This window comes from Aureobasidium melanogenum (genome assembly GCF_000721775.1).
Source record: "Aureobasidium melanogenum CBS 110374 unplaced genomic scaffold scaffold_3, whole genome shotgun sequence".
Taxonomy (NCBI): Eukaryota; Fungi; Ascomycota; class Dothideomycetes; order Dothideales; family Saccotheciaceae; genus Aureobasidium; species Aureobasidium melanogenum.
In genome coordinates, this window is record NW_024470055.1 from 788,172 (window position 1) to 814,682 (window position 26,511).

The following is a 26,511-nucleotide window of genomic DNA, read 5'->3' on the forward strand; positions in this document are numbered from 1 at the left end:
CTGCATTTGTTACGGCAAATTGTGTTTCGATGATTTATAGAGGTTGGATTGGGAGGGCATGGGTTCGAGTCATCGAGAGATTCCGTTTTCGTTTTGCATTGAGGCAGTAGCATTCGCAGCCTGTTGGCCTTGTGAGTTGTGTTGTGAAGTGGAGGAAGGAGCTCCCCGGACCTCACTGGCTGTAATTAGATGTCATGCTTTGCAACGATAAAACTTCACGCGTCATATTTGTGGAAAGCTGCAGTGCTGCATGATGTTGACCAAGACCAATGAATGGAAAGAACGATGTACCTCCTGGACCGTTAGTTACGTAGAATATATATTTCAACCAACAAACTCCAGAAGCGACAGACGAACCCAAACCCCTATCCTACTTTTTGGCTCACTGCTCACTACCACCTACTTGCTCTTCGTCAACCTTTACAGTCTTGCCGTTCCCCGATACATCGCCATTTCTAAACACGGGGTCGTCTTTTTGTGGGAAGTATGCGCTCCACGCTTGCCAGCTTTCGTATGTACGACTTGGATATCTCTTCTTGGTAACCTGGCCCAACTCTTCGATGCTCCTTTTTCCACCTTCAAAGTTGTCCTTGTACGGGAACACATACGCACCTTCATCAGGAATACGTCGATCGCGAACAGCCATGAGAACGGAGATGGCGTCATAGACCGCGCGAGGCTGAGGCAAGAATGAGATGATCCTGCCAAAGGGGGCGTACATAAGCGACTTTTGAGGCGAGTAGACGTCGCCAGAACCAACGTCATCATGACCCGATTTGATCTGTAATTCGAGCTTTGCGATCTTGGATTCGATGTTTGGGATGGCGGTCTGAGTGGGCATCTCGTGGTTGATTCCTTGGAGCATCCAGCGAAGCACGACGTCAGCTAAGACGCCGTCGGGCTCTATAGTGCCAGAGAGGAGATTTGGAACTGCAACGAGAAGACGTTCCAGAGGATCGACTGCCCTGCTGCGCAGGAACTTAAAGCGTTGACGACCAAGATCGTAATGGCAGCCTGGGAACCATGTCTCATGGATAGTGGGTGCAGTTTTGCCGTTACGACGGTCGCGCTTGGTCAAGCACGGCTGAAAGAGTGACAGACGATCGTGAATAGAGCAAGCATGGTAGACTTGGTCAACGCTGCTTGAAACGACTTGGTCCCACAGGGTAGGGTAGGAAGGTCCATTGCCAGCGTCCAAGGAAGGAATGCCGATGCTACCGACAGTATCCAGAAGGCCCATGAACTTGATTGGTGTTGCGACATTCCAGCTTGCTCTGTCTCGAAACTCTTTGCTCTGTGCTGAAGATGGCTTATCAGCGTCGTATGGTGAGGAGTAGACGCGATAAACTTGATCACAAAGATCACGAGATGGGTTCTTGACAATGCCGCAATTATTGATCATGCCTACTACGCATCGTACTGTGTAGGCACCTCTGCTCAGACCAAATAACCAAACTTCTGTTCCTTCGCGGTAGTACTGCGCAATGTATTGGTAGATCTCAACACAAGTGTCTCCGATGTCATTTGCAGTCGCGCCGTTGAAAAGGTAGGCGAAGAAGGTGCTTCCCAGACCGATGCCGTTGAAGTACTTTGCTCGGAGCTTTCGTGTTGGGTCCTCGAGTTCTCTTGATCCTCTTGGGTTCTTCATGTCGATGCCAGTCATTTCTGCCAGGATCTGAATATTGGTTCGGGTATCAGTTTCCGGACCACACCAAGTGCCATCGCAGAAGACTAGTAGTCTTTGTGGCTCCGACGCAGGTCGCATTGTCAAAAGTGTCAGAGTATGTAGAGGGTTGTGATATTATAGGCGAGTGTGCAGATGAGGACGTCTGGGTAGTGCGTCAATAGTAGAAATTGAGTTATGTACAATCAGGATCAAGGAAGGTCGAAGAAAACAGAATGAGACGACGTTATTATAATGTCAGACCGACTCAAAAGGATGAGCGAGCACATGCAAAACTGCCTTTTTCGTCTCTTGCTGTAGCTTACCGCAGTCGTGCATGTAGACAGTATGCCTCAGCCCCAAAAGCCTGCCTCAGCTGAGAATTGGACCTTTGACTGTTTTCGCAATTTTCATGTGATACACAGCCTGAGTAAGTCGGGTTATCGGCGTTGGTGACACTGCGGCTGAGCAAGACCTGTAGATGGGGAAGGCTGCAGCGACATGCTGTGTTTATGAGGAAAGCGGCCAGGGGTCGTTCGACTGAGGAGCTGAGAGACAGGGGGCCGTGCAAACAGTCAGCAGGACACACGCAGATGATGAGGAGTAGCCAAGCCAACGTGTTCATCACGTTCACATGTCAGTACCTTCCTTCGTGGGTCAAGACTTTTCTATACTACGATCAAGGCATTGCCTCGATATGCTTGACCACATTGTAAAGGTGAGCGAAGCCGGAAGCGACGATTCTCGAGATGCAAGGTTGCTTGCCAAAAGTCGTGGCGTGTATAAAATTTGGCCCCGTCGACTTGACCCTCGTGCGACCCACCGTCGTTCTGAGACCACGAATACAACAACATCCGACACGTTTGGTCTCCGTGCCCCTACATGCGCACGAATATTCAACAGTCAGCGAGATTGATATTCGCTAACCTGTTGTTGCGATATAAACCTTCTGATGATTCATGAAGAGCAGTCACACCTGACACGCGACGGAGAAAGCATTCACGACAGGTCTTGTCATTCTCGCGATTAGGGCATCTAAAAAAAAATGCAGTATCAGGCAAGTTCATATATCGCTGATTTCTCAGAACTCAAGATTCCGCCCTCGAGCTTAGCGCTCTGGCTGCGACGTCTCAGGCAGCGGGACCAGAGATAGCCACCACAGAAAAGACACACAAGAACAACCTGGAGATATATGAGGTATGACTCGTGAAGTCGACCGGACAGAACTTCATGACAAGGCACCTCGTGCGACGCAGACGTCTGAACAGATGAGTCTTTTGCTGGTGCGACAAGAGTATAATCGGTTTGGATTGGGTTTGTGGGCCTATGCGTAGCAACTGTCGCTGAGGCATGTTGTGTTGAGACTCCTCCAGGAAGGATGGTATATGGTATACCGATCGTCTCAATCTGCCAGGGTGAAGGCAGAGCCGTATTGACGATTTGGTCGTAGGCTGTATGAGATCCGGGTGGACCGAAGTAGGTCGTCGTGTATGTCGATGTCTGTTTCGGAGTGTTGTCGACGGCCCAAACAAATTCGTATACCACAGGGGCGATCATATATGGCTGTGAAAAAGACATCTCGCGCTGGGTGGTAATGACTGGTGGAACAAAAGTTCAAGTGAAATTTGATGGTTATTCAAGATGTCATGAGATTGGAAGCTGATCAAAATCGTGTGGGAAAAAACAAGGACATCACTGCTGAAATAACACTTTGGGAGGGCGACATATTAACAATATTTCTGCCGCTGCTGCAGACCAATAATATAGCCGTTGTTTCGATTTCACATTCCTAAACCCATTTTTAGCGGGAACGCACCCAACGGTCTGGGTCGAAACATTCGCGAGTCAGTCAAATTTTGGCGCGCGCTTGCCTACATTATCTTCAACCATCTCGAGCGAGGGACTGCACATTATACTGACAACACGCCAGTTCCTTCCACATTCCATGATAACGATTGCGTAGACATGCACAGGTGGAGTGCCGCGACCTGCAGAAGGTGTCAATTTTCCTGCTGCTGTACCACTGTCAAGCGCTTAGAGTTCGACAGGATTGGCCATCTAGCATGACAGCTTCCAGAACTCATGCAGATACGGTAAGGACATGGACGCTGGATGAACCAGCGCCCTTACAAAAGCACCACCTGTGATGCCTCTCCCTTTCTCTCCGTCGTGGCCAGTGTATCGTTCTCGTCTAGACTCGTGTTGCTTCAGCTTCTTTCCTCTCCAACCATGTTCACGCCTGCGTTGACTGCCTTTGGCACTCATTTGACAGGCTCACCTTCGCCTTCGCTATCGTCACCGGCGACTGTACCCACAACTTTGATCCATGCAGTGCGGCAAGATGACTCTCCTGAGGTCTTGACGAATGCTGAAACTTGTGGCTACACGAGTGGAGCGTGGTCCTCTGCAGTGACCTGTGGATCGCAGCAGTCGTGCACGTATTACTCGAGTCCAAACTCGGCTCCGAACTTTGGTTGCTGCTCCAATGGTTTGGGCTGTGGTTATGTATCGACATGCTTGGACTACCGAGCTAAGGGAAACTTCAACACGTATGCGGGAGTAGCGATAGCAGGAGCGAACTTTCTCTGGTAAGCATTGCGTGCGAGGACCAATTGACACATACTTTTCTAATTGGAGTTATCATATAGTGGCTCATATCTCCCATACTGCTCTACGCTCCTTCTCTATGGTACTACCTATGCGCCTGGATCCACCCAGTCTTTCTACTACTATAGCTGTCAAATCCGAAGTGGTCCAGCAGTCACTGCATTCCAGACAACCTTCGACGAAAGAGACAAAAATGCTGCTCCAGCCACGACCACGACCTCGGCATCATCATCTTCATCATCAGCTACAACAACGACAACGGAAGCAAGTTCTACTTCCACGTCTACCACTTCATCAAGTTCGTCGAGCTCTGAAAGCAGCGTACAGACCTCGCCTACCAGCTCTCTGCAATCAACTCAGACGTCGTCAGGCGCATTGCCTTCCACAAAGGCCAACATCATATCGTCTTCGCCCAACGATGCGTCCTCGACTATCGCGGCCCCTTCGACAACCTCGACCAACCATGCATCGCCGAACGGAATCTCCCAAACTTCGCAGATTGGCATTGCGGTTGGTGTAAGCATTGGCGCTTGTATACTTCTTGCTTCCATTGCCTTCCTGTTCTTTCGTCACCGCAAGGCAAAAGCAGATAAACGATGGCTTGATCAGCCTTCTCAGACTTTCCCAGCATATCTCCACCACATGGACGGTAGTAAAGCAGCGCACCCCTTTGATTACAGGTCCGACTCTTTTCGCACGAACTTGTCGGGTAAGTCAGCTAGCGAAGGAGCTTACGAGTTATCTTCTACAGGCAGAACGCATGAGCTTTCTGCTGGTGATCACTGAAGCAGGAACATCGCAAGGTCGAGGCTAGATTCTTTTCATCGTGGGGGCTTTTCCTACTGTCTCTTGAGCAAAATACCTTCTTTAGCTAGAATCTAAATTCTCGATTGTGTACGTTACATTTTGGTCAAGCAGGATCTGTGCAGGCTTATGGCATGAAGACCGTAGCCTAATCTGAAGAGAACTACTTAAGCTGTCCATGAGAAGATATGCGAAGCACTCCTCCTACGAGTCTCAATACTCGTCTAGCGAAGCATCTAAATGTCTACTAGAAACACAGCTCACGGTGACAGAGATCGACTCTCGTGCTTTTGTGAAATGATCATTCTTCCATACATCTATTGCGACATCTCATCAGTCTGACTTGACAGGGTGTAAAACCAAGGGATAAGTACAGGTCCCGTTGGTGTACGCCCACCACACTCTGGGCGCGTCACCAGCCCAGTAGAAATAACTGGCTTTCAGCCACTTGTGCTCCGGCAACCCTACATCAGGGCACCACAGCAATCCCGCATGCTCACCACCAGCAGAATTCCAAGCAGGTCCCTTGTGAATCATACGGTCCAACTCCAGTCCTCGTTCTTCTGGCGTCTCGCTGTGAGTGTCCATATTGAAAGCTACCAGGTGAGGAACGTAGACCGCTTTGAGTCCGTGCAACAAAGACCAAGTCTCAGGTGTCGATTCGCTGACTACCCAAGAGCCTGTCTGTCGCTGTTCATGGGAGATCAAGCGGAGTAGACGTCGGGATGTGCGTGTCATACTGACTATGGCCATGCGACGGGGTAAGTAGAGTGCCGGCTCAAAACCATGAACCGTAGACTCATAAGTCCATTTTGTGCTGACAGGATCAATAAGTGGCGACAAGGTGATCAGCTCGGCTTCTTCTCCTACGCCCCAGATGTCGTTCCTCTTGGTCGGTGGCTTAGGACCTTGTGGATCAAGGTAGAACTGCGCATAGGGATGAGGACCCCAGATGCCTTTGTCCTCGAACTCTTCATCTACATGTGCGGAGAAAGATGCATAATCCTTCCACAGAGCTGGGATGAACCAACGGCCGTTTCGCTCCCAGAGGTTTTTTCGAGGTTGACGCTTGGCCCAATCGCCAGCATTCATAAGCATCTTCGCGACATTGCCTGTGAACCTTGCGTCCATCTCTAGTTGCCACACAAAATCAAATTCTGGAAACGTGTGGCTGAATATCTGCAAAGCCTGGTACATCTGATCCTGAGCACCATATTCGCCGACTTTCGGATACCACTCACGAAGGATCGCTTCGTTGTAGAGCAATGCCAAGTCGCGGAACTCTTCGGGAACCCTCCTCTCCAGAACTTGTGCATAGGTTTGATCGTTGAATAGGTCGAGTGAGTTGTCCTTAACATTTACGAGTATGAAAAGCTGGAACCGGCCGCCAGTATCCAAGGAAAGCTCTGTTATCATAGCTCGCATCCAGGCGAGCTGATTATCGGAGTATTGATATGCATCCCATGTCCGCAGTACTACTGCAGTCCGACCTGTCGAGCGGGTTTCAAGGGTCGAGAGATGACTTTCATCATCGGAGAACCGCACCAATTTTCGCTGCGATATGGTTGGATTGGCAACCTCGAATCCGAAGATTGCATTTGCGCAAGTGCTCTGGAGTTTCCCCCACCGCACTGTACTCCATGGCGGATGGTCCAATCGATTCTGACCACTGGAGTGATCGAATACTCCCAGACGCTCTTTTGCAGGAGTACAGCCTTGGTCTGATCTTTCCGACATCACCTCAGGAGTCCCTAGACGCAGAGGCGACAACGCCGAATCATCAACGTAGGGACTGTCGGGAGTAATTGTGCGCCAACCTGGCCATATCTCACAGGCTGAGACTGTTGTTTTTATCGAAGATTGTAGGCCAGCTGTTGGTTGGTGTTGGAATGCTGAAGTATAGAAATGGTAGGCTGCGAACAACGAGAGAAAACTACTGGCACAGAGTGCCAGAGTCAGCTTCGGCTTCCGAAAAAGCGCTCGTTCGACGCCCAATCGAGAATTGTAGGCCATCTCTCAATCCAAGACCTTGTATCCCACTGCCAGGAAATGGTTTATGATGAATTGGACGACATTGTGCTTCGTTGTAGCTCTTGTTCTGTATGACCTGCCAACTTACCAAGCAATAGATTAATTCCTGTAGGGCTGGCGCCTATCTGCTGCGCTGCGGCACAGCAGCGTCAAGGAAGGATTCGAGCAAAGCACATGCATCGTGAATCACAGCTGGTGATGTTTCGATCCTGGCGCTTACTGTACGGTATGTATCGAGAAGCAGATTCGTCCTGATCCTGCCTAGAGCTCTCGCGAGTCGCGGCAGCATTTATTCAGCGCAGAGATGCATGGATTACGCTAGACAGCTGGCTCGACGTTTGGAAAGGAGTGAACGCGACTTTGTCACATTTGACACATCTGTGCCCAGTCGTGATCGGGTCTTTGCTAGCAAGATGTGAGTGTTCAGCATTTCAATATTGGCGACTGAAGTTATTCTAAGCAAAGTTTCCTCAAGAACTGGGACTGCGGAGCGCAACGGCTGGAGGGATCATTGGATGGTCCCGCTGCCACACGAGGATTGCTGCTCAGCAGTTAATTTCCGGCTGATTATTTCCGAGAACAGTCTGCGAAATTATTGACCAGCACTCTTGCAGAGCACCAAGGACCACAGCGAACAGGCTTGGATATAATCGATTCCTTGTCTTGAACTATACGATGATGCCTACATCTTCAAAGGGTCATGGACTTGCAAGATATGAGACGGCAAAACTGTTGAAGGCGGTGACGCTGTCTCTGGAGCTACGCGGGCCGAGACCCCCGGCTGTCGCAATTCGAATATCGTCCCTCGCACGCACCCACAGTGCGCCCCTGTTGGTGACGACGCAACAGGGACCCCATGGGGCCTATGTAGGCTCAGAGAACGACATTCAATACAAAGCGGTTACCCTGGAGCTACGGACCCTGCGGACGGCACTTACATCATGGCTGAGGACGTTGAAAACCATGTTTCTCTGCAGCCGTGAAGATGGTGCATGGCAGGTGAAAATCTGCACTCGAAAGCAGTTCCTGATCCTGATATTCACACGACGGACTATATCGAGAATCAGACTCCGTAATTCGCGCTGATCACTTGGTAGGTCTCAAAGGGAGTACCTGAAATAAGCAGGGAATGTTTGCATACGAATGATCCAGCCGCGAGCCTTGCTGAAAATGGATTGGTCGTCGTGGTCGTCGTAAGCATATCTCGAATCGGATAGCCGGCAGCCTCCTGCCACCCGTCGTCATTGTCTCAACGGCAACAAACAAGAAGTGTGCCATTGCTTGACAATGCTTAGCATTTGAAGATCAATCTACACCTTTTGGCATTTTGTCGACTTATACCACAACCCACACTCTCACTTGGTCTGGTATCTATGGCGTCTCCAGGGCTCTCAAAATCTGGCATATTCTGCTTCAGTACATTCTTGTTCGCAAGCCTTGCCAACGCTGTGACCCTTGACATTACAAATGCAGGTACGCATGGCTTTCGTCTGCCTCTAAAATCTAGTTCACGATCTCACTATCAACAGACTCAATACGAAATGCATCAGCGATAGTTGCCAATGGATTGATGGCGTGGTACAAAGGCAATGATACTGGAGGCACGCCTGGTATATTGCCTGGTCCATACTATTGGTGGGAGGCGGGTGGAATGTTTGGCCACATGATCAACTACTGGTACTATACTGGCGACGACTATTACAACTCGATTGTTTCCCAGGCCATTCAATTCCAGGTTGGAACAGGGGACGATTTCCTCCCAGCGAACCAGACAAAGGACGAAGGCAACGATGATCAGGTCTTTTGGGCGTTCACGGCCATGGATGCCGCCGAACTCAACTTCCCTGAGCCAACAAGCGCAAACGCACCTTCTTGGCTCTCACTGGCACAAGCAGTCTTCAACGAAATGGCTGCACGATGGGACACTAGTACCTGCAACGGCGGTCTTCGATGGCAAATCTACACCTTCAACGCAGGTTACGACTACAAAAACTCGATTTCGAACCTTGGACTATTCCAACTAGCTGCTCGACTCGCTCGCTACACCAACAATGCGACATATGTTGACTGGGCTGAGAAGACATGGGACTGGTACACCGGTGTGTCACTCTGGGACGGCCAGACGTACCAGATCTTCGACGGCACGACAACAAGTAGCAATTGCAGTTCGGTGGATCATTTCCAATGGACGTACAACTATGCTGCCGCAATCGGTGGCGCAGCGTACATGTATAATCACGTAAGCCTGGCTATTCACTTGTGCGGCAAAGCATTTGCTAACATTTTCACCGCAGACATCGGATCAAAACTGGCTAGATATCGTTGAAGGTCTCCTCAACACGACATGGAGCACGTTCTTCCCAGCTTCGATGGGCAACAAGATTATGGTCGAGGTCACCTGCCAGCCTCTTGGCAACTGTGATACGGATCAATTGTCGTTCAAATCCTACCTCGCTCGCACGTTGGCAGTCACAACACAACTCATCCCTTCTCTGCATGACACGATATATCCCTATCTACGGGCTTCGGCACAAGGAGCAGCAGGTCAATGCGACGGAGGAGACACTGGATCGGTGTGTGGACAGGAGTGGAACACAACAGTATGGGATGGCACATACGGCGTCGGGCAGGAGATGTCAGCACTTGCAGTGATCCAGTCACTGATGCTTGATGTGCACACTGAGAATGCGTTTACTCCACCGTTGACAACATCAACAGGTGGTAACAGCACAAGTAACCCAAGCGCTGGCACAGGAAGTACTGGACCCAAGTTCCAGCCATCGATTTTCACGAGGAAAATCACGACTGGCGACAAGGCAGGAGCAGCGATATTGACTATCGTGGTCGTGTCGACGATTATTGGTGGCTCTTTATGGCTGGTCCTATTTGATTGAGAGTTTCATGGCAGTAAACAATTAATGATATTTCCGATTTCTTCTAATGAAAAGCATAACCTATTGTTGACAAGTTTGACGGCCGAAAGTGTCGAGGCAGAAGGTGAGGAAGGCAGGCTTGGCGGGGCGTGGAGGTGGGTTGCAACTTGCAAGGATCCTAGGCTGGGCGTACCGAACGTCAGAGATACGATTCAGCTCCTCGGCAATAACGGTATGCGAAGACTCGCGTATCAGCAAGCATGGGAAAGATGCAGCTTTCTGCTGGCGGCTCACGCATGTTCTTGCAAGTCGTTGTAATCAGGCATGGTGGCAGACGTCGATGCCTCTGCATCACCGTACACGCCGGCGAACCAGATCCCACCTGAGCTCGACATCCTCATCGACTTTGTCGCAGCTGACGACCGCCCCACCTTGATTCTCAACTATGCGACGACCGACATTGTATACGCCAACAACGCTTTCGATGCCTTCGTAGCTACCGCATCCCGCACCTCGACTCCTGCCACCTGGTGTTCCTCGCTCCTCGATGCCGCCCGCAGCGCTGAACGACTCAACCCGCGTACCACGCATGACCTCGGCTTCTTCGCCAACCAACTCTGGTCAGCAAGGGGCATTGCCTCATCCTGGATTGCAATCACTTGTGACCTACAAACACACGCCCATCGCCCTCCCGAAGATGCTCCAACCACGTCGTCAGACAAGAAAGCCCTAGCGCAATCCCTGCTTGCAGACACCATCCCTTTGCAACGTCAAGAGTCGGATAATCTTTCCACAACCTCTTCTTCGACCTGCACTTCTAGCCTAGAAGCCGCTGACTTGGATGCCCCTCTTGAGGACTTGATCATTGACTGGCTTCTGTTCCCGAAGCCTTCTGCAGATCCATGGCTCGACCTCATCCTCAATTACAATTGGCAAGACACCTCTCTTGGTCCTATAAAATCATGGCCTACCATACTCAGACAGATGTTCGCCACTATTCTTGCTTCAAGAGAGCCTCGCGTCTTGCACTGGGGAAATGAAATGCATATGCTTTACAACGAGCAAGCTCGTTTTGTTGTCGGCGAACTGCATCCCTGGCCACTGGGTCGACCCATGATAGACATCTGGGGCGACGCCGTTCGTACCGAGCTTATCAAGATGATCAAGACTGGTATCAAGAAAGGAAAACCTTTGGTTCAAAAAAACTATGAACTGAATTTGACTCGAAACGGCTTCTCGGAGAGCTGCTTTTTTGATCTCGTCTTCCTTCCAGTCCCGTCACCCGACGGCCGATACTTGGGTGTCCTGGCAGAGTTCACAGAGATCACTGAAAAGGTCCTGCAGAAGAACCGCCAGGATGTCTCCAAGTCTTTGTTGCAATCCTTCTCAAAGGTCACCGACCTACACAATCTTTGGCAAGTTTTTGTAAATTCTCTTCAATCTAACGCTCGGGATGTATCATATGCAGTTGTATACACTTCTACCGAAAGTCTGGGGGAACAACGTGCAGATACCTTCCAGCTCGAGGCTTCTTGCAACATCGACAATCCGCAAAAACACCTATCGTCTGGTATCTTCGAAGCCTTGAAAGGTTCTGTTGGCGAAGTCTTCGTTCTTCAGCGGAGCAAAAACACACTCCCTCAAGATCTGACAGTGTCACAATCTGAAGCTGGTTCTGTCAACACGGCCTACATATTGCCCATTATGGCCCTGGACGGACTGCGAATCCTTGGCGTTGCAGTATTGGGCCTGAACCCAAGGAGAGCTATAAGTCCCAGCGTTCGCCAATTCGTCGAATCTATTCGTGACATGCTCTTCAAAACAGCTGCACTCTTCTCGCTACCTACGGAGCAGCTAGAATCCCGGGAAATTGCCAAAGCTCTCTCTCAACAGCTCGAGACTATGACCATGAAAGCCGAGGAAACCGAACAGAATTTCACTAGAATGTTGCGTGATGCACCGATTGGTATGTGCATGCATCGAGACGACGGTCGTTGTGTATATGTCAATGATGTATGTCTTGACCTGCTCGGCATGAGTAGAGCACAATTTTACAAGGCTGCAGAAGTTGGACTTGCCTGGCGGGATGCTGTACATGATGAAGACTTTGAAGCAGTCAACCAGACCTGGACCTCTGCCATCGAAAAGGGAACAGCCGCGAGCGCCGAGTTCCGTGTCAAAGCTACATGTTCGCAAGCAAGTGAAGTACGTTGGCTTGAGATAAGCGCCCAACAACGACATGACAAAGATGGCAATTTGGAGTACCTGTATGTCTGGTTGAGGGACATCTCGACCAGCAAACAATTGGCCGAACAGAGGCTACAAGATGCATTAGAGACCAAGAGGAGATCAGAAGTCTTCATCGACATGTATGCAATCATTTTACCTGGAGCAGAAACCGTGAGGGCTAACATTATAGCAGGGTATCACACGAAATGCGCAACCCTTTGGGAGCGATCTTGTTACTTGCTGATAGCATCGTCACATCGCTGCCTGCAGTATCGAATGACGCGCAAGCCAGTGTATTGACACCGGATCTACGGCAAACACTCTCTGACATCGCAGCCAGTATTCACCTATGCGCGAACCACCAAAAGGTCATCGTCGAAGAGATTTTGACGTTCAGTCGATTGGATTCAAATTTGCTGGTTCTCGCACCTGAGAAGATTCGGCCGTCAGAAACAGTGCAGACAGTCCTGAAGATGGTCAAAGCAGAACTTGACTATGATAACATTCAAGGCTCATTGCAAATTCAGCAGAGCTACGTTGATCTTGCGATCGACAACGTCGCATTGGATCCAGGCAGACTGTCACAAATTATTCTTAACTTGATGACCAGTAAGCATTTCCGCATATCCAGTACCGTCATACATTCTAACAATACTACACAGATGCTATAAAGTTTACCAAAAACTCAAGCGAGAGACGTATTGTAATCAGTCTCGCCGCGTCGAGAACAAGGCCTACCGCAGACGATTGTCAAGTGACGCTTGTAGCGCCTCGTGAAGACAAACGTCCAAAGCTAGCCCGAAGGATGTCGATAACAAATGACCCCGTTGGCGAAAATGTCTATCTGATCTTCAGTGTCCGGGATACTGGCTGTGGACTCACGCCGACCGAGATGGGTCATCTTTTCCATAGATTCAGCCAGGCTTCACCAAAGACATACAAACAGGTCAGTTTGGAACCAGTTCACGCAATAGAAGATGTCACTGATTTGGCTTAAAGTATGGTGGTAGTGGGCTGGGTCTGTTTATCAGCCGTGAGCTCGTGGAATTGCAAGGCGGCCAAATTGGTGTACGCAGCGAACCAGGAGAAGGCTCTACGTTTGCCTTCTTTGTGGAGACCGCTCGTATCGAGTCGCCCCCTGAGCCACCATCTGCACAACTCGCTCAGACATCAATCAAGGATCATATGCGAGTGGTAGATGGTCCAGCTGCGCAAAAGACACAAGTGCCAGATCTTCATGTTTTATGTTAGTAAAATCATCTCATAACATGGATTATCACTAACAATGCAAAGTGGTCGAGGATAACGCCATCAATCAAAAGATTCTCGCCCAGCAGCTTCGCAAGACGGGCTGCGCCAGAGTCCATGTTGCAGACCACGGTCTTGACGCTCTTGAGCTTCTATCGACCACAACCTTCCACAAGTCCACTGGTATTGAACAGATACCTTTGTCTATCATTCTGCTCGACGTTGAGATGCCTATAATGGATGGCTTGACGTGTGCGCGACGCATTCGTGAGTATGAAAAAGCTGGAGAAATTGTTCGGCATGTGCCTATTATTGGTATCACAGCGAATGCTCGTTCCGAGCAGATCGCATCGTGTATTGATGCTGGTATGGATGAAGTAGTGGTGAGTGATATCAACACTTTGACCGGTATTTTCGTTTCTAACTCTTACAAGACAAAACCCTTCCGAGTGAAGGATTTGCTACCGCGCATGCTAGCTCTTGTCGATCAACACAATTCGGCTGTCTGAGGTGTCTTCTGACTCGCCCATCTCCCACGATCACAGTCTCCCAAATCAACGGCGCGTTAGCGTCAGGTTGTGTCACAAGCTCAATCCGTATCGTTCTCCAAAGTCCGAAGTTCTTTGCTCCGGTACAGGATTCCTACATCAAGCTGTGTTCCCTCTATACATTAGCAAGAAGACCGAAATGACACCAACCACATGCTCTTACATATTTGTTCGTGGCGATGGTGATCGATCATTCCCGACACCATGAGGCGGTCAATCATGCGCCCAGGGCGGTCCACGCTGCCCGATCTCTCGCGCAAAAGCCTCTATGTTTTTATGCCGAATCTCGCGCATATACAGAGCTTGCTCGCCTTGGGGTCTCGTATTGTCGATTGTGTCTATTTTGTCTTTGAACATGACGGCCCAGATGGCATAGCCGCAGAGGCAGAAAGCGGCACAGCTGACAATGACGATGGCTATGGTCGCGCTTGGTGACAGAGCCATGTCAAGACAACGCACTAGCGGAATGAACGATTGCACGCAGAAATTCTGGTGATGATACTGAAAAGTTCAATATAGATCAGGATAGAAAGATTGGAGGGATGACCGTAGAAGGCTTAACTTGATGCCCACCACATTATATATTCGAGTGCTCGAGGCTTGGTATGTTGATAGAATGTGTCTCCAGGCATGCAGACTGCTCTTTCGCTGTTTTTTCCGAGCCGGCCAATCATCACAATACTTGGACTTCAGGATGTACTCGCCGTACAGCAGTCTCTAATAAGACGTTTTTAGACACTCATATTGACCCGATTCTTCTCATTGGCTGCTTCGATAAATCAGCCAATCAGCTTGTAGCAAACGAACCCCTGTGCATCCTTCAGGCTTAAAACCACAGGGCTTGGCCCCATCCTCAACCTCACTCATTCTCCTCTCAGGAATTACTTTTTACCTTCTCGAAAAACATGCCTATCAGGTTCGAGGATGGAGATCAAGGCTAAGCGACAACGTAACGTCGGCGCCAAATATAGCAAGAACGCATGCCGAACGTGTCGGTGAGTAGGCCGATCTATCAAGCAAACGCAGAGACTCGTGGTTGCCAACAACTGATCGCAGTATCCGGAAAGTAAAATGTGACGAATCAAAACCTGATTGTTGGAATTGTGTCTCTACTGGACGCAGTTGCGATGACTATGAACAGGAGAAAGAAAGCAAGAGCAGAGTCCACAGAGCTGCGCCTAGATTTCTCCTTCCAGCATCCTCAGAATTGCTTCCTCTTGCGATTGCTCGACCACTTTCGACTTTGAGCTTTGACACCATCTCGGAAGATCGCGTCTCTTTCCAATTCTTCACTCAGCATATCGCTTCTGGGTTGAGATTGATATCGCCTAGCCATGGATGGATTACTTTGTCCTTGCAGCTTTCTAGCACCGAGCCATGTATCTATCTTGCTATTGCAGCTTGTGCAAGCGTCGCCAGTGCTCGACTGTCCAAACGACATCATTGTTTCTTTGCTCCACCTTTGCCAATCAGAGAGAAGAGAAACTTGAGACAGTACTGCAAAGCTACCGCTGCACTCCAAAAGTACATCAAGCTTGTTGCTTGCGGAAAGGGATATCTGGAGCCGATCTTGCTTTGCTGTCTGTTGTTGGTGGCGTACGAGACTTTCCAAGATGAATGTAGTCTTGCTGTGCAGCACTTGCAGTTTGGCAGGAGGGCTATTAGAGAAGGTGCTGCTGGGCATTGGCAGTTCTCGTCGAAGGAAGTGGCAAAGGATATTACTGCTGCTTTTGACTGGTATGCTGCGCAAGTCTGCGAGGTTCAAGGAGAACAGATGACACAGAAGGAAGAACGATGTGACTTCATCACGCGATCTTTGGTCGACCCCTGCATGTTCGTCTCGATTGACTCCGCAAAACAGGCACTTGACAGTCTCGCATCTGCCGCGTCAACCTGGAGATCCGAGTTGCTTGCTTTTGCGGCTCAACATGTTGCGAAATTGAACCTCGAGAGTCAGCGACCGGCCGTTCTTGATTGTATCGTTCATTGCGTCAGCCGTTCCTTGCCACTCCCTCTGAGACATGACCTAGTCCAGCGACAAATACAGCTCATACAAGCGCATAGAGTATGGCTGCAGGAACTAGCATCGATGCAAAAAGACCGAGATTGCACTAATCGCCGGGCACTCCTTCACATGCAGATTCAACTGTTCTACTCACATTTCATCCTTGCAACTGCCAGAGATATGCATGTGAAACAGATCGACCGCTTCAACGACCAAGCCGCCGTCATCCTTGATCTTGTAGAGGAGTATCTTTTGCCCTGCCGAGCCAAAATCGGACCCAAGCCATCTTCTGCGAGTGGAGCGGGACACAATCCATACTCGCCTTTCCCCCAGACGCAGGAATATTCCTTCTCGCTCGAGTACGTAGTCGTTCCTACTCTATTCGCAATCTGCTTAAAGATCCGGCATTCTGAGGTCAGGACCCGAGCGCTACAATTGCTGCGGTCTGCCAACAGGCGTGAAGCAGGGCAGTCGAGCGGAGAATTGTGTCACTATGCTGATGCTATCATTCGCTTGGAAGAGTCAATGAAAACTATCAGTGCAACGAACAGCGTGAACCCTCTCGAGGTTGTCATCGAGGAAGCTGGGCATCTAAAAGTCAGCCTGATCTGTGGAAGATACAGGACTGAAAGTGATGGTTTGTTGGAGATCGTGGAGTATGAGGGTGCCGGACTGCCTCCCTTACGTTTACAGAAGGTGAAGGAGGGTGTGTTCCCATTCGGAGTCAAACCAAAAGAGTTTGTGGATAAGATCGTTTCTTGTCCTTTCTCTGAAATGGTAGAGCAACAGCAACTCAGCGGTGTAGAGTGCTTGAGCTGAGTAACATCATTGCTCGAGTGGTCAGGCATCTTAACCATTGTACTCCACGAACACATCACGGATTGGATCAAATTATCAATTCCAATACCGCTTGAGTACGAAACATCACATAGAAGCGGCTCCTACCGTCGAGTCGACTTTCATCAGGAATCTCTCATCATCCGCCTTGACTAGATCTGCACCCTTCTCTCCAACAGCATAAGCAGTAGCCATGATATTGCCTGACACATGAGTCGGGAACACTGATGCATCAATGACACGCAAATTGTCCACACCATTGACCTTCAATTTGTCGTCGACGACCTCGCCCATGGTGCAAGTGCCGATCAGATGGTACTGCGTCGAGATGTGGTTTCTGACGTACTCGACTCTCTCCCCCTCAGTCTTGATGCTTGCACCTTGAGGTGGGAGGATGCGTTCGCCGAGTGATTGCTTGAGAACGGGTTGATTGGCTATTTTGTCCATCCACTTGATGCCTTCGGCAAGGATCTTGGCATCGGCGCCGTTCTTGAGGTAGCCTGGGTCTATGCGAGGGTGTTGGGTGGGGTCAGACGAAGTGATGTGAACGCTTCCGCGAGACAAAGGGTGTTCTAGACAGACGAGCAGAGAGATACGAGTCTTGCCCTCAGGCGGAGGGTTGAAGAACTTGATCTGGCTATCTCCTTGGCTAACGTCTAATTGGGCACCGATACCTGTTGCAGCCGTTAGCAAGAGTGACAAAACAAAGCCTTGATGGTGCAACGAACAAAAAGTCTGAATATTTGCAAACTTTGGATCACTCAGCTGCGAGATGATAGTCTCCTCCTGACGCTTCTCGAAATCGGTCTTTGCAAGCGAGTTCTTGCGAATTTCAGCAATAGTGTCGTTCAACACCTCTTCACTGACCAGTGAGGCGTATGATACAAAACCCATTAGCATGCCAGGGCTACCATAAGGTCCCTCGCCAGTTTCTTGGTATACCTTCTCCATAGCCTTTTGGTATTCTGAATCGTGAAGAGAGTCTAGAGATGTCAGGCCCTCTTTGAGGTCGTAGAGCATACCACCCAGGACGTGGTCCTGGAAGTTGCAACCGACGCGCTTGTTCTCGACAAGACACTCCACGCCAGCTGCCTTCAGCACCTCAGGATCGCCGATACCTGAGAGCTCAAGCAGCTGTGGGCTGTTTATGGTTCCACCAGACAGAATGACTTCTCTGGATGCTTTGATGGAGTGTTTCTGACCGCCGTGCATGAACTCTACACCTGTCACAGTGGTGCCGTCAAGCAAGACTTTAGTCGCTAAAGCCTCAGTCAAGACCTTGAGGTTGGGTCGAGAGAGGTTTGGTCGCAGGTAACCAGTAGCGGCATAACTTCTCCTTCCTTTGTCGTTGGTTCGGTCTACGGCTGCTAGGGAGCTGTAGAAGCCGAAGTGGTCTGCGAAAAAACAATGAAGTCAATATTTGCGGCAGTCGCGTCCCAGATTCTGCGACTTACCACCAGACCATGCATCGACGAGAGAACTTTCTTGTCCACCGACTTCGTATGCAGCTTTGCAGAAGTCTTCTTCGAATGGCTAAGTATTGTCAGTAAATGATCTTACTCACGAAACACTTACAATGGAGCCTCACCTCCCAGTAATCATTGAACGATGTGTGAATGGGACCGCTACTGCCATGGTACTGGTCTTTGGCCGCAATAGGCATGAACTGCTTGTTTGGGTGTTCTTTCTTGGGCGGATCATAAGTCTGACTCTTCTTGAAGTACGGAGCAAGTCCTACTCTATGGTCAGCAATGTCGAATCCAGCTTCGACAAGTAATGCTTACCTTCCCAGCCCCAACCTTTATTACCCAGAGATTCCCTAGACATCTCAATGAGCCCAAGGTCAAAACAACATCTCTCAAAACAACACTCACCAAGCAGCATAATCTTCCTTGCTCCCCCTCACATACATTAAATAATTAATCGCACTCGAACCTCCCAAAACCTTTCCTCTAGGCTGCGACATGACCTTCCCTCCACAGCCAGCTTGCGGCACACTCTCATAACACCAGTCATACTTTTCGCGTCCAATTAACGTAGGGTATAGACTTGGTGTGTAGACTTGAGGATCTTCCATGCGGTTTGCACCTGCTTCGAGGACACCGACAACGACGTCAGGGTTTTCGGTCAGCCGGGCGGCGACGCAGAGGCCGGCTGTTCCGCCGCCGATGACTATGTAGTCGTAAGTTTGAGAAAGGAAGGAAGGGAGGGAGCAGAGGGCTGAGGTGTTGTCGTTGGTTGCAGCAGGCATGATGGAAAAATAAAGTTTGTATATGTTATATGAAAACGTGGAGTATTGATTTCTTGCTATCATCAAGGAAACGAAACTTCTTTATACTGCACCGACAGTCCGGTCCAAGGGAGTCGTATTGCATGCTGGTTGCCAGCATCCGAGTTCCCCTCATTGAAAGTATGGGAGTTGATTTCTGTACATGGTACTTTGTTCGAACCCCGCATACAGATCTGCAAGGCTTCCCCACGCCTACCCATGCACTGCCGATTGTTTATAAGGCCAGCAGATAGATGTCCACGTGTCGGAACACCACACATCCGTGCACGATCACTGCCGAGAAAGAAGTGTTTAGTCTCACGAGGAAGCTTGTGGCCTAGGCAAAGATCACTATCATGAATCCCACTATGCTCCTACCCTACTCTTCAGGAACAGCAAAAGGTTCTACACTACTCAGCGTAGGAACAACAGTATTCATCAACCCAGTCTTTGGATCGAACGTAACTTCGTCAATCGTCACCTCTCTATGAGTGCCATCACCTCCCGGAATAGCAAAACGGTGATAGGCCATATACCACTTATCCGTACCAGGCACATTGATGATCGAATCATGTCCAGTAGCCAAGATGCCTTGACTTACATCTTTCTGCAACACTACGCCATGGTAGGTATAGTTTCCCGTGATAGAAGTAGAGGTCGCATAGCCAACGCGGTAGTTCTCGGAACCTGTGTCATCAATAGAGTAGGTGATGTGATATAAGCCGTTGCGATAGTTGATAAAAAGGCCTTCGCGGAAGTCAACCAGACCGGTGATATCTTGCGCTGTAGACCAGTTTATTGATGTCATGTTGTCGTTCAATTCAGCGAGGAGCGGACTGCCATTGCCCCAGAGTAAGTAGTATTTACCACTGACAGGATCTAAGAAGGCATCAGAGTCGATAGCTTGGCCTGTGGTGAGACGCTCATTGTTCAGGATCATGGCGATGGGCTCTGCAGTGAAAGGACCAGAGGGCGAGTCTGCGATAGCGACACCGATGGTCTTCCTATCATAGGTGGGGTTCTGTCCACTGAAGTAGAAGTAATATTTTCCATATCTTTCGATGATCGTGGGAGCCCAAGCGTTGCCAGTCGCCCATGGAACATTGCCGTTGGTGCCATTCAGGGTCAGGAACGGCTCTTCACTACGAGTCCAGTTTACGAGATCTGGCGAGCTCCAGGCATAGAATACCTGGCCACCCCAGCCAGGGAAGCCGTCAGTAGTGGCATAGATATAGTATGTCTTGTTGAACACAGCAATGTTTGGGTCAGCGAAGTAGCCCTTGAGTACCGGTGAGCCCCTAGTTGTACGACTAGCAATCGAAGAAGTGTCAGCTGTATTCGCCGTCAAGCTAGCGAGCTCAGCAGCAGTGATAGGCAGAACAGTTCCGTGCCTAGGGCTAGGAGGTAGCTTATACGATGCTGGAACTGTCCAGTCGGGGTTCGCAATGTCTTTGGTCTGGAGAGGAATGTAGCCTCGACCAGTAAACTCGTCAACGAACAAGTAGAAGTTATCGCCATTGACATCGCCGGGGGTGGACTTGAATGCTGTTGGACCTTCGACACCCTGTGTGCCAGCCTTCTTTCCAATGCAGGTATCGACGATGGCCCAGGAATCTGCCATCGCTCTGAGTGATGTTGACTTCTCTTGAATTATATCGGTACATCCAGTCTCGCCAGCCCCTTCGTCCTTGGTGAAGCGGTAGTAGACGTCACCTGACTTGAGGACAGTGGAGTCAATACGTGACATACCGACATCTTGCCAAATTTGCGGCTCACTGAACGTAACAAAATCTCGTGTAGTTGCATACAACATACGGTGATAAGTCGGCTCGACACGATTAACATCCGTAGAGTTGTACAGAGAAGAAGCCCAGAAAACGACGTAAGCACCCATATCTTCATCGTAGTAAGCTTCAGGTGCCCACGTGTTTCCAGCTTCAGCAGGTGAAACCAGTACATGGCGCTGTTCAGACCAGGTCTTAAGGTCGTGAGATTCCCAGACCTCAAGATAACGACTTCCGAATTTGACTGCATCACCCCATGAAGTTCCAGATCCGATAGACAGGTCAGTAGCGATGAGGTAGAAAGTATCGCCCTCATGAGAGCGAAGAATGAACGGATCGCGTAGTCCAGTTGTGCCAAAAATCGACTTGAGAACAGGTTGTGCACCATTGAGTTCTGTCCAGGACAAGGCATTGTTGCCGTTAGTAGCTGCGAAATAGACGTTCTCGCCAGATTGAGAGTTGTTGGTGAAATATGCGAAAGCATAGCCTTCGAATGCACCAATCTTAGCAGCCTGACGAACAGAGGCGGAGAATTGTCGGCTTGCTGGTGACCCATTGCAATCAATTGTTGCAGTCAACTGAACTTCTGTGGTGGTGTTCTGTCTTTTGACAACGCCATCACTGGAAACAACAGATTCGTTGCTACTGCTCCAGATGATGTTCATGCCACTCTGTGTGGTGGCGGTCAAGTGCAGGTTACCTCGAACATCATCGATGTTTGTGACATTCAAGGAGTCGAGGTCGGCCGAACAGTCGCTATTTTGGGCAGCTTTGGCTAGCAACGCCAAAGTCGAGGATGCTAGAAGATGTAATGAACGCATGATGCAGATGACGAGAGTGCGGTCGTGGGATCGTGGGATTATGAAAGGCCATGGACCACGCCTTTATACTGTACCTTTCCACCATGGACACGAGAATGCCAAATGGCCGTATGATCATGCATGATTGCTGATCACTTGCAGACATACGGATGAAAGCACACCGAAGAGTTGATGCCAAGTCAAGGACTCATGGAGAAACCTAGGGATGAGCACTATGTTGCAGAGGGGAAACTCTTGGCCTCGGGTTGAGACAGGATAAATGGTCTATAACGCATCACGTTCAAGTAGTGCTCTTCAGCCGAGCGCGCTCTTGAATTATTCGTAAAGCGAAGATCCCCGCTGCGCAGTCCTTGGCGTGACCGGCGGGTTTTGAAGCTTCGAATGGGATGTGGTAAGAAGACGCGGCAGGTGGAAAGGGGTGGCCGCGCAAACCTCGGAACAAACAGGGGCAGTTTCCCTACCAGCTTCTCAGCTTTGACATTGCTTATCCACACACGCACAAAAGGCCTTGCGAATTATTTCTGTGGAGCATCCAAGTTATGACGTTCCCATATGTGCCAAATTTCATTGCATTGCCTATGTGCGCTAACCTGCTGACACACCAACACTTTTTCATATATCGTGTCGACCAGCGACAACAATTTAGGAAAGCTTGCTGTTGACGAACTTGAGAGCAGCCTGACCGTACTCCTGACCATAGCCTTGGTGGACGTTGGGGTTGTTTCCGTTCGAGCAGTAAGGGTCGGCAGAGTCGCAGTAAGACTGGATTCTGCTTGCATACGCAGAGCAAGTGTAGCCCGAAGGTCTTGGGTCGAACTAAAACACAAAGGATCAGCGAAAAGCCTGGAAGTCGACAGTGGATGGAACTTACACCAGGGTTCTTGGCGGTGCCGACGGAGTAAGGGCCACCAGGGATGTTTCTGGGGTCGCCCATGAAGATGATAGCCTTGATTTTGTTGCCGATAGCAGCTGAGATAGGAGCAGCAGTGCTGGAAATGCCCTGGTTGGGGTCACCACCACCGCAGATAGCGTCATCACCAATCTGGGCTCCCTGGCTGTAACCAACGTAGACCAATTGAGTGTTGGGGCAAGAAGCAGCGAAGCTGTTGATCTGGTTGGTGACAGCCTTGACTCCAGCCTGGACAGAGGAAGCATAGCTGTTGCCTCCAGCAGCTGGGTAGTTGATGACTTCGGACGTGGCGCCGGGGTGTGCGTTCAAGATGAGGTTGACAACAGTGCCGGCGGATCCATAACCAGCAGGTGCGGTGGTTTCACGAGCACCGAAGACGTGGATGTTGGGACAGGCGCGCTTCTCAAGAGGAGCGGCCATGGAGGATCCCATGAGGAGGAAAGGAATAGCAGCAATAGCAGACTTCATGGTGATGCTTTGGAGAGTCGGTGACAATGTGGGTATGGAATGGGATGGGATGGAGTTTGAGTCGAAGGCGATTGCAAGTGGCCTACTTATACCATGTTCGCATTTTGTCACGGCCACAGGGTCAATTCGGTCAGATGGATCCTTTCAATGCTGTGCTATGTTCACGAGTTCCACATGTCAAGGCTTTAGGCAAAAACACTTAATCACAGGCGAAAATTACGTGATCGGCACGAGGAGTACACTTGACGAACCATGCTTATAGAGTCTATTGTCGAATAGGAATTGTTCCTCAGCCTCGTTGCGACGGCTTATTTTGTTGGTCAAGTGGTTTCAGCAGTTCACCCAGACTTTAGCGAAGTTTCAGGTTGTTTCACGCAGCGGCATCTTCCCGTCCGAAGCTTGTTCTAGCACCCTATTACGACTGCACGCGATGTTCTCGTGCCTTTAGCCTCGTCTAGATTTACAAGGTAGTTCACATTAATGCTTGTGGCTGGCTGCGACCGATCAATTGAGACCAATTAAGTTGGAAGCACCTGCATGTGGAGTTCGCGGACATCAAGTATTACTATATTTCAATTCCATGCCAATTCAGTATACAAGGCTAGAAGTGCATCGAGCAGGCTTGATAATGCTTGCTCCCTCGCTAAACATTACCATACCTCAGGCTGATGTTCACTTTACATGAAGCTACTCACTCCGCTCGCAGACCGGTCGAACAAGTACCGTCTGAGGCTTTCTGCCATAGCTTGATATTCAGGAGTATCTGAATGTAAGGAACCGTCCAAGTCTGCCTGCTCTTGCAGCAAGCAAATCTCGTTAATTCGCTCCTCGCATTTTGTCAATGTCTAGAATTGTATCAGACCTGCCGCCATTGCTTGCAAATTGATTAATTGACGCGTCGTCCCAATGTCTTGCGTCCTAGGAAAACACAGTCCGGTCTTGAGATTGGAGTGGTAGTAGCTGCAAAGCCTGGAACACTGAGCAGCGATCCCTTGATCTCTCCGAAATCTGTGTATGGAGATGCAGTTCCGATATCATCAGTGCTTTTCGAGAGCCTGGGGTAGGATGTAGCAGATTGAGCCAGCACATTACGGTCAGTGCGATCAATCACATTCGGTCATAGGCTGTTTGCTAACAAGGAGCTGGGCACCGGTGTCGACCTAACAGTATCACCAGGTTCCCTCGCCTGTGCCAATGCATGTAGAGCGAATGCCCTCACAGCCTAAAGCAAGGATGGAGTCACTTACCCAACATGTTGTCCTTTAGGCGAGTACTGTGTGAATCATGCTTCCAACGTTAGAGGAGCTCCAACGTTATAGGAACAGCAGCACAGCATGTACAAACCAACGTCGAACTAATGATAGCTTCCAAGATATGTTCAGGCTAAACACATTGGCCCCACGGGGAACCAGTAGCGTGAGCTCAATGAATGTGCCCTAATCGCGGGGTAACACTATACAGGAACAGGAGAAAGAAGATCTTCATACGCGAAAAGCTTCGCTTACAGGCTTCCCTTCTGGCTAAATGCGGGTATAACATGATCAGAGACCATGACATTGTGAGCAGAGAACAAGCTTGCGGCCGAAAGCTTTGAGATGAACTGAGACAGAAGAAATGTGAAAGTCAAAAAGAAGCGATCAAAATGCCAAAGCAGGTTTGCAGGTTCATTATCCGGCCCATGGCTAATGAAGTGTGGTTAGAGTAGATCCGGAGTAGACCAGTCTACCCATTGTGCATCATCGAATGTGATGTTGCCAGCTGGGATGAAAAAGTCCGTGTCCGAGGCTTTATCGAACAGGAATTTGTCGACAAAGGCTTGGAGCTGTGGGATCTGGTAAGATGGGAAGGAACAATGAAGATGGCTCGGAGACATAGAATATCCCAAATGGTCAGAGGCACCAAAAGCTTGGAATATCCTCCGGGCGGTCTTCATGCATCCAAATGAGCTCCAAGGTCCAAGCCATTCATAGCCAATATTATCGATGACCAAGAGACCTCTTGGAGCGACCAGTCCGGCCAACATATGGTGGTCGAACGGGAGCGTCTCAACAGTGGTGTTGGCAAACTCGTCGAATTGTGTAGCGAACCAGACATTTTCTTGCACGATTTCAGATGCGGTTTGTGTTGAACCATTGTGGTTTTCGTAGTCACTGAGGCGCCAGCAATTGGTTCCTCCAGAACCACTTTCTTGAGGAATGGTGAGGACTATGCGACTATCAAGAGCGCCAGCGACTAAAGCTCCTTTTCCATCTCTGGAGCAGCCAGTGACGGCGACTTTATTTGCATTGATGTTGGTACCGGGCAAAGTCTCTAGGACATCGATGATACGGCTCACACCCCATGCCCAAGCTGTCATGGCACCATTGGATATCAGTTCGGGGTGGAGCTCGAAGAATTTTCCTTGACCACGGCTACTTTGGTTGTTCTGCGCAGCAATATCATCATTGTTGTATGTGATGATGGCCACTCCAGAGGGAGCAGGAATGGTAAGAGCTCCGAAGGCAATGACAGCTGGGTATGGAGCGGTTCCGTTCGGCGGGTAGGTGATCGTGGGTGTAAAAGATATGTTTCTTCCATGTACAGATACAGTGACTGTCAAGTTGCCACCAGATATCGAGCCATGTACAGCGTGAGGTTTTCTTGGTTTGATACCCAGCTCGAGACTCTGAAAGAGCTCGCTGACTTCGCGTTGGCGACATTCAAAGTCGAGGAGTGTCTTTACAGCTCTACCATTGGCAAAGACGAAAGGGTTTGGAAGCTTCGCATCATATCGAGTCGTGTCATTAGAAGTTTTTGGACATGCCATGGGTCGTCTGGTAAAGCCTACCGATGGTCAGCAGAGAAGACCTGCAAGGTCCAGATGAAAAGTGCTACCCAGAACAGTTGGCGACGAACAGATCAACAACCATATATTGAGTCTCATCGCGAGGTTGTCAGCGTGTCAAAATACTTATATTGATTTTTCAGAAAATTTGGTGTTGATACAATGCCATGATGCAGCAGAACGAAGGACACCTGAATGTGCAGTCCGTCCAGTATTTGTACCCTAAGACACAGCGGCTGCTCTTTTACTCTGAATGCATGGAAGGTACAGACACTATGGCCTTCCCCTCTCGTGCGAACACGATGGGATGGCATCTCAGCGTGGTCGCAATTTAGCCATGAACGCATGGAAGATACTGTGAGAACGAAAAGTCTGTCTATTTGGTTGCTGGAAAACGTTTCTCCGTTCCCAGAGTTGCCGTTATGCATGTACTCGAGTATGCTTGGAATGCGGAGGCTGAGCATGTAAAAGTGCAGGCGGGGACTGTGGGGCCCAAGGAAGAAGCAATCTTGAGTGTGAGGTCTTGAACCTCGAAGCAACTCCTGTGTGTGCTACGGTTTGCACAAAGAGAAGTCTCTCGTCGCGGCATT

General features: G+C 49.7%; 11 protein-coding genes across 11 annotated transcripts; 4 read left to right on the forward strand and 7 right to left on the reverse strand.

Annotated features, from left to right (window-relative positions):
• Positions 1 to 466: 466 nt before the first annotated feature.
• On the reverse strand, positions 467 to 1,753 carry M437DRAFT_19268 (uncharacterized protein; the record flags this gene model as incomplete). Its single annotated transcript, XM_041018983.1, has 1 exon — positions 467 to 1,753. A coding segment is annotated over one exon (1,287 nt), but the record flags the coding sequence as incomplete, so codon positions are not given.
• A 963-nt stretch (positions 1,754 to 2,716) lies between these two features.
• M437DRAFT_63399 (uncharacterized protein) lies at positions 2,717 to 3,241 on the reverse strand (the record flags this gene model as incomplete). The annotated part of the gene is made up of 1 exon (XM_041024248.1): positions 2,717 to 3,241. One exon carries the CDS (start codon positions 3,239 to 3,241, stop codon positions 2,717 to 2,719), a length of 525 nt encoding a protein of 174 aa, XP_040882878.1.
• A 651-nt stretch (positions 3,242 to 3,892) lies between these two features.
• Positions 3,893 to 5,056, forward strand: M437DRAFT_72710 (uncharacterized protein; the record flags this gene model as incomplete). Its single annotated transcript, XM_041025899.1, has 2 exons — positions 3,893 to 4,251; positions 4,312 to 5,056. 2 exons carry the CDS (start codon positions 3,893 to 3,895, stop codon positions 5,054 to 5,056), a joined length of 1,104 nt encoding a protein of 367 aa, XP_040882879.1.
• A 351-nt stretch (positions 5,057 to 5,407) lies between these two features.
• On the reverse strand, positions 5,408 to 6,583 carry M437DRAFT_18582 (uncharacterized protein; the record flags this gene model as incomplete). The annotated part of the gene is made up of 2 exons (XM_041018965.1): positions 5,408 to 6,030; positions 6,106 to 6,583. Coding segments are annotated over 2 exons (1,101 nt in total), but the record flags the coding sequence as incomplete, so codon positions are not given.
• A 1,895-nt stretch (positions 6,584 to 8,478) lies between these two features.
• M437DRAFT_81705 (mannan endo-1,6-alpha-mannosidase) lies at positions 8,479 to 9,999 on the forward strand (the record flags this gene model as incomplete). The annotated part of the gene is made up of 3 exons (XM_041027603.1): positions 8,479 to 8,578; positions 8,635 to 9,344; positions 9,400 to 9,999. 3 exons carry the CDS (start codon positions 8,479 to 8,481, stop codon positions 9,997 to 9,999), a joined length of 1,410 nt encoding a protein of 469 aa, XP_040882881.1.
• Positions 10,000 to 10,302: 303 nt separating this feature from the next.
• Positions 10,303 to 13,964, forward strand: M437DRAFT_81706 (uncharacterized protein; the record flags this gene model as incomplete). Its single annotated transcript, XM_041027604.1, has 6 exons — positions 10,303 to 12,347; positions 12,401 to 12,816; positions 12,870 to 13,153; positions 13,207 to 13,453; positions 13,501 to 13,838; positions 13,890 to 13,964. The coding sequence occupies 6 exons, from the start codon at positions 10,303 to 10,305 to the stop codon at positions 13,962 to 13,964; spliced, it is 3,405 nt and encodes a 1,134-aa protein (XP_040882882.1).
• A 963-nt stretch (positions 13,965 to 14,927) lies between these two features.
• M437DRAFT_40923 (uncharacterized protein) lies at positions 14,928 to 16,827 on the forward strand (the record flags this gene model as incomplete). Its single annotated transcript, XM_041020279.1, has 2 exons — positions 14,928 to 14,998; positions 15,060 to 16,827. 2 exons carry the CDS (start codon positions 14,928 to 14,930, stop codon positions 16,825 to 16,827), a joined length of 1,839 nt encoding a protein of 612 aa, XP_040882883.1.
• Positions 16,828 to 16,932: 105 nt separating this feature from the next.
• On the reverse strand, positions 16,933 to 19,096 carry M437DRAFT_41717 (alcohol oxidase; the record flags this gene model as incomplete). Its single annotated transcript, XM_041020429.1, has 6 exons — positions 16,933 to 17,519; positions 17,574 to 18,239; positions 18,300 to 18,378; positions 18,434 to 18,582; positions 18,630 to 18,664; positions 18,720 to 19,096. The coding sequence occupies 6 exons, from the start codon at positions 19,094 to 19,096 to the stop codon at positions 16,933 to 16,935; spliced, it is 1,893 nt and encodes a 630-aa protein (XP_040882884.1).
• Positions 19,097 to 19,493: 397 nt separating this feature from the next.
• On the reverse strand, positions 19,494 to 21,719 carry M437DRAFT_81708 (Arabinanase/levansucrase/invertase; the record flags this gene model as incomplete). The annotated part of the gene is made up of 1 exon (XM_041027605.1): positions 19,494 to 21,719. The coding sequence occupies one exon, from the start codon at positions 21,717 to 21,719 to the stop codon at positions 19,494 to 19,496; it is 2,226 nt and encodes a 741-aa protein (XP_040882885.1).
• A 642-nt stretch (positions 21,720 to 22,361) lies between these two features.
• M437DRAFT_81709 (acetylxylan esterase precursor) lies at positions 22,362 to 23,097 on the reverse strand (the record flags this gene model as incomplete). Its single annotated transcript, XM_041027606.1, has 2 exons — positions 22,362 to 22,535; positions 22,591 to 23,097. 2 exons carry the CDS (start codon positions 23,095 to 23,097, stop codon positions 22,362 to 22,364), a joined length of 681 nt encoding a protein of 226 aa, XP_040882886.1.
• Positions 23,098 to 24,793: 1,696 nt separating this feature from the next.
• M437DRAFT_41125 (uncharacterized protein) lies at positions 24,794 to 25,903 on the reverse strand (the record flags this gene model as incomplete). The annotated part of the gene is made up of 1 exon (XM_041020326.1): positions 24,794 to 25,903. One exon carries the CDS (start codon positions 25,901 to 25,903, stop codon positions 24,794 to 24,796), a length of 1,110 nt encoding a protein of 369 aa, XP_040882887.1.
• Between the last annotated feature and the right edge of the window lie 608 nt (positions 25,904 to 26,511).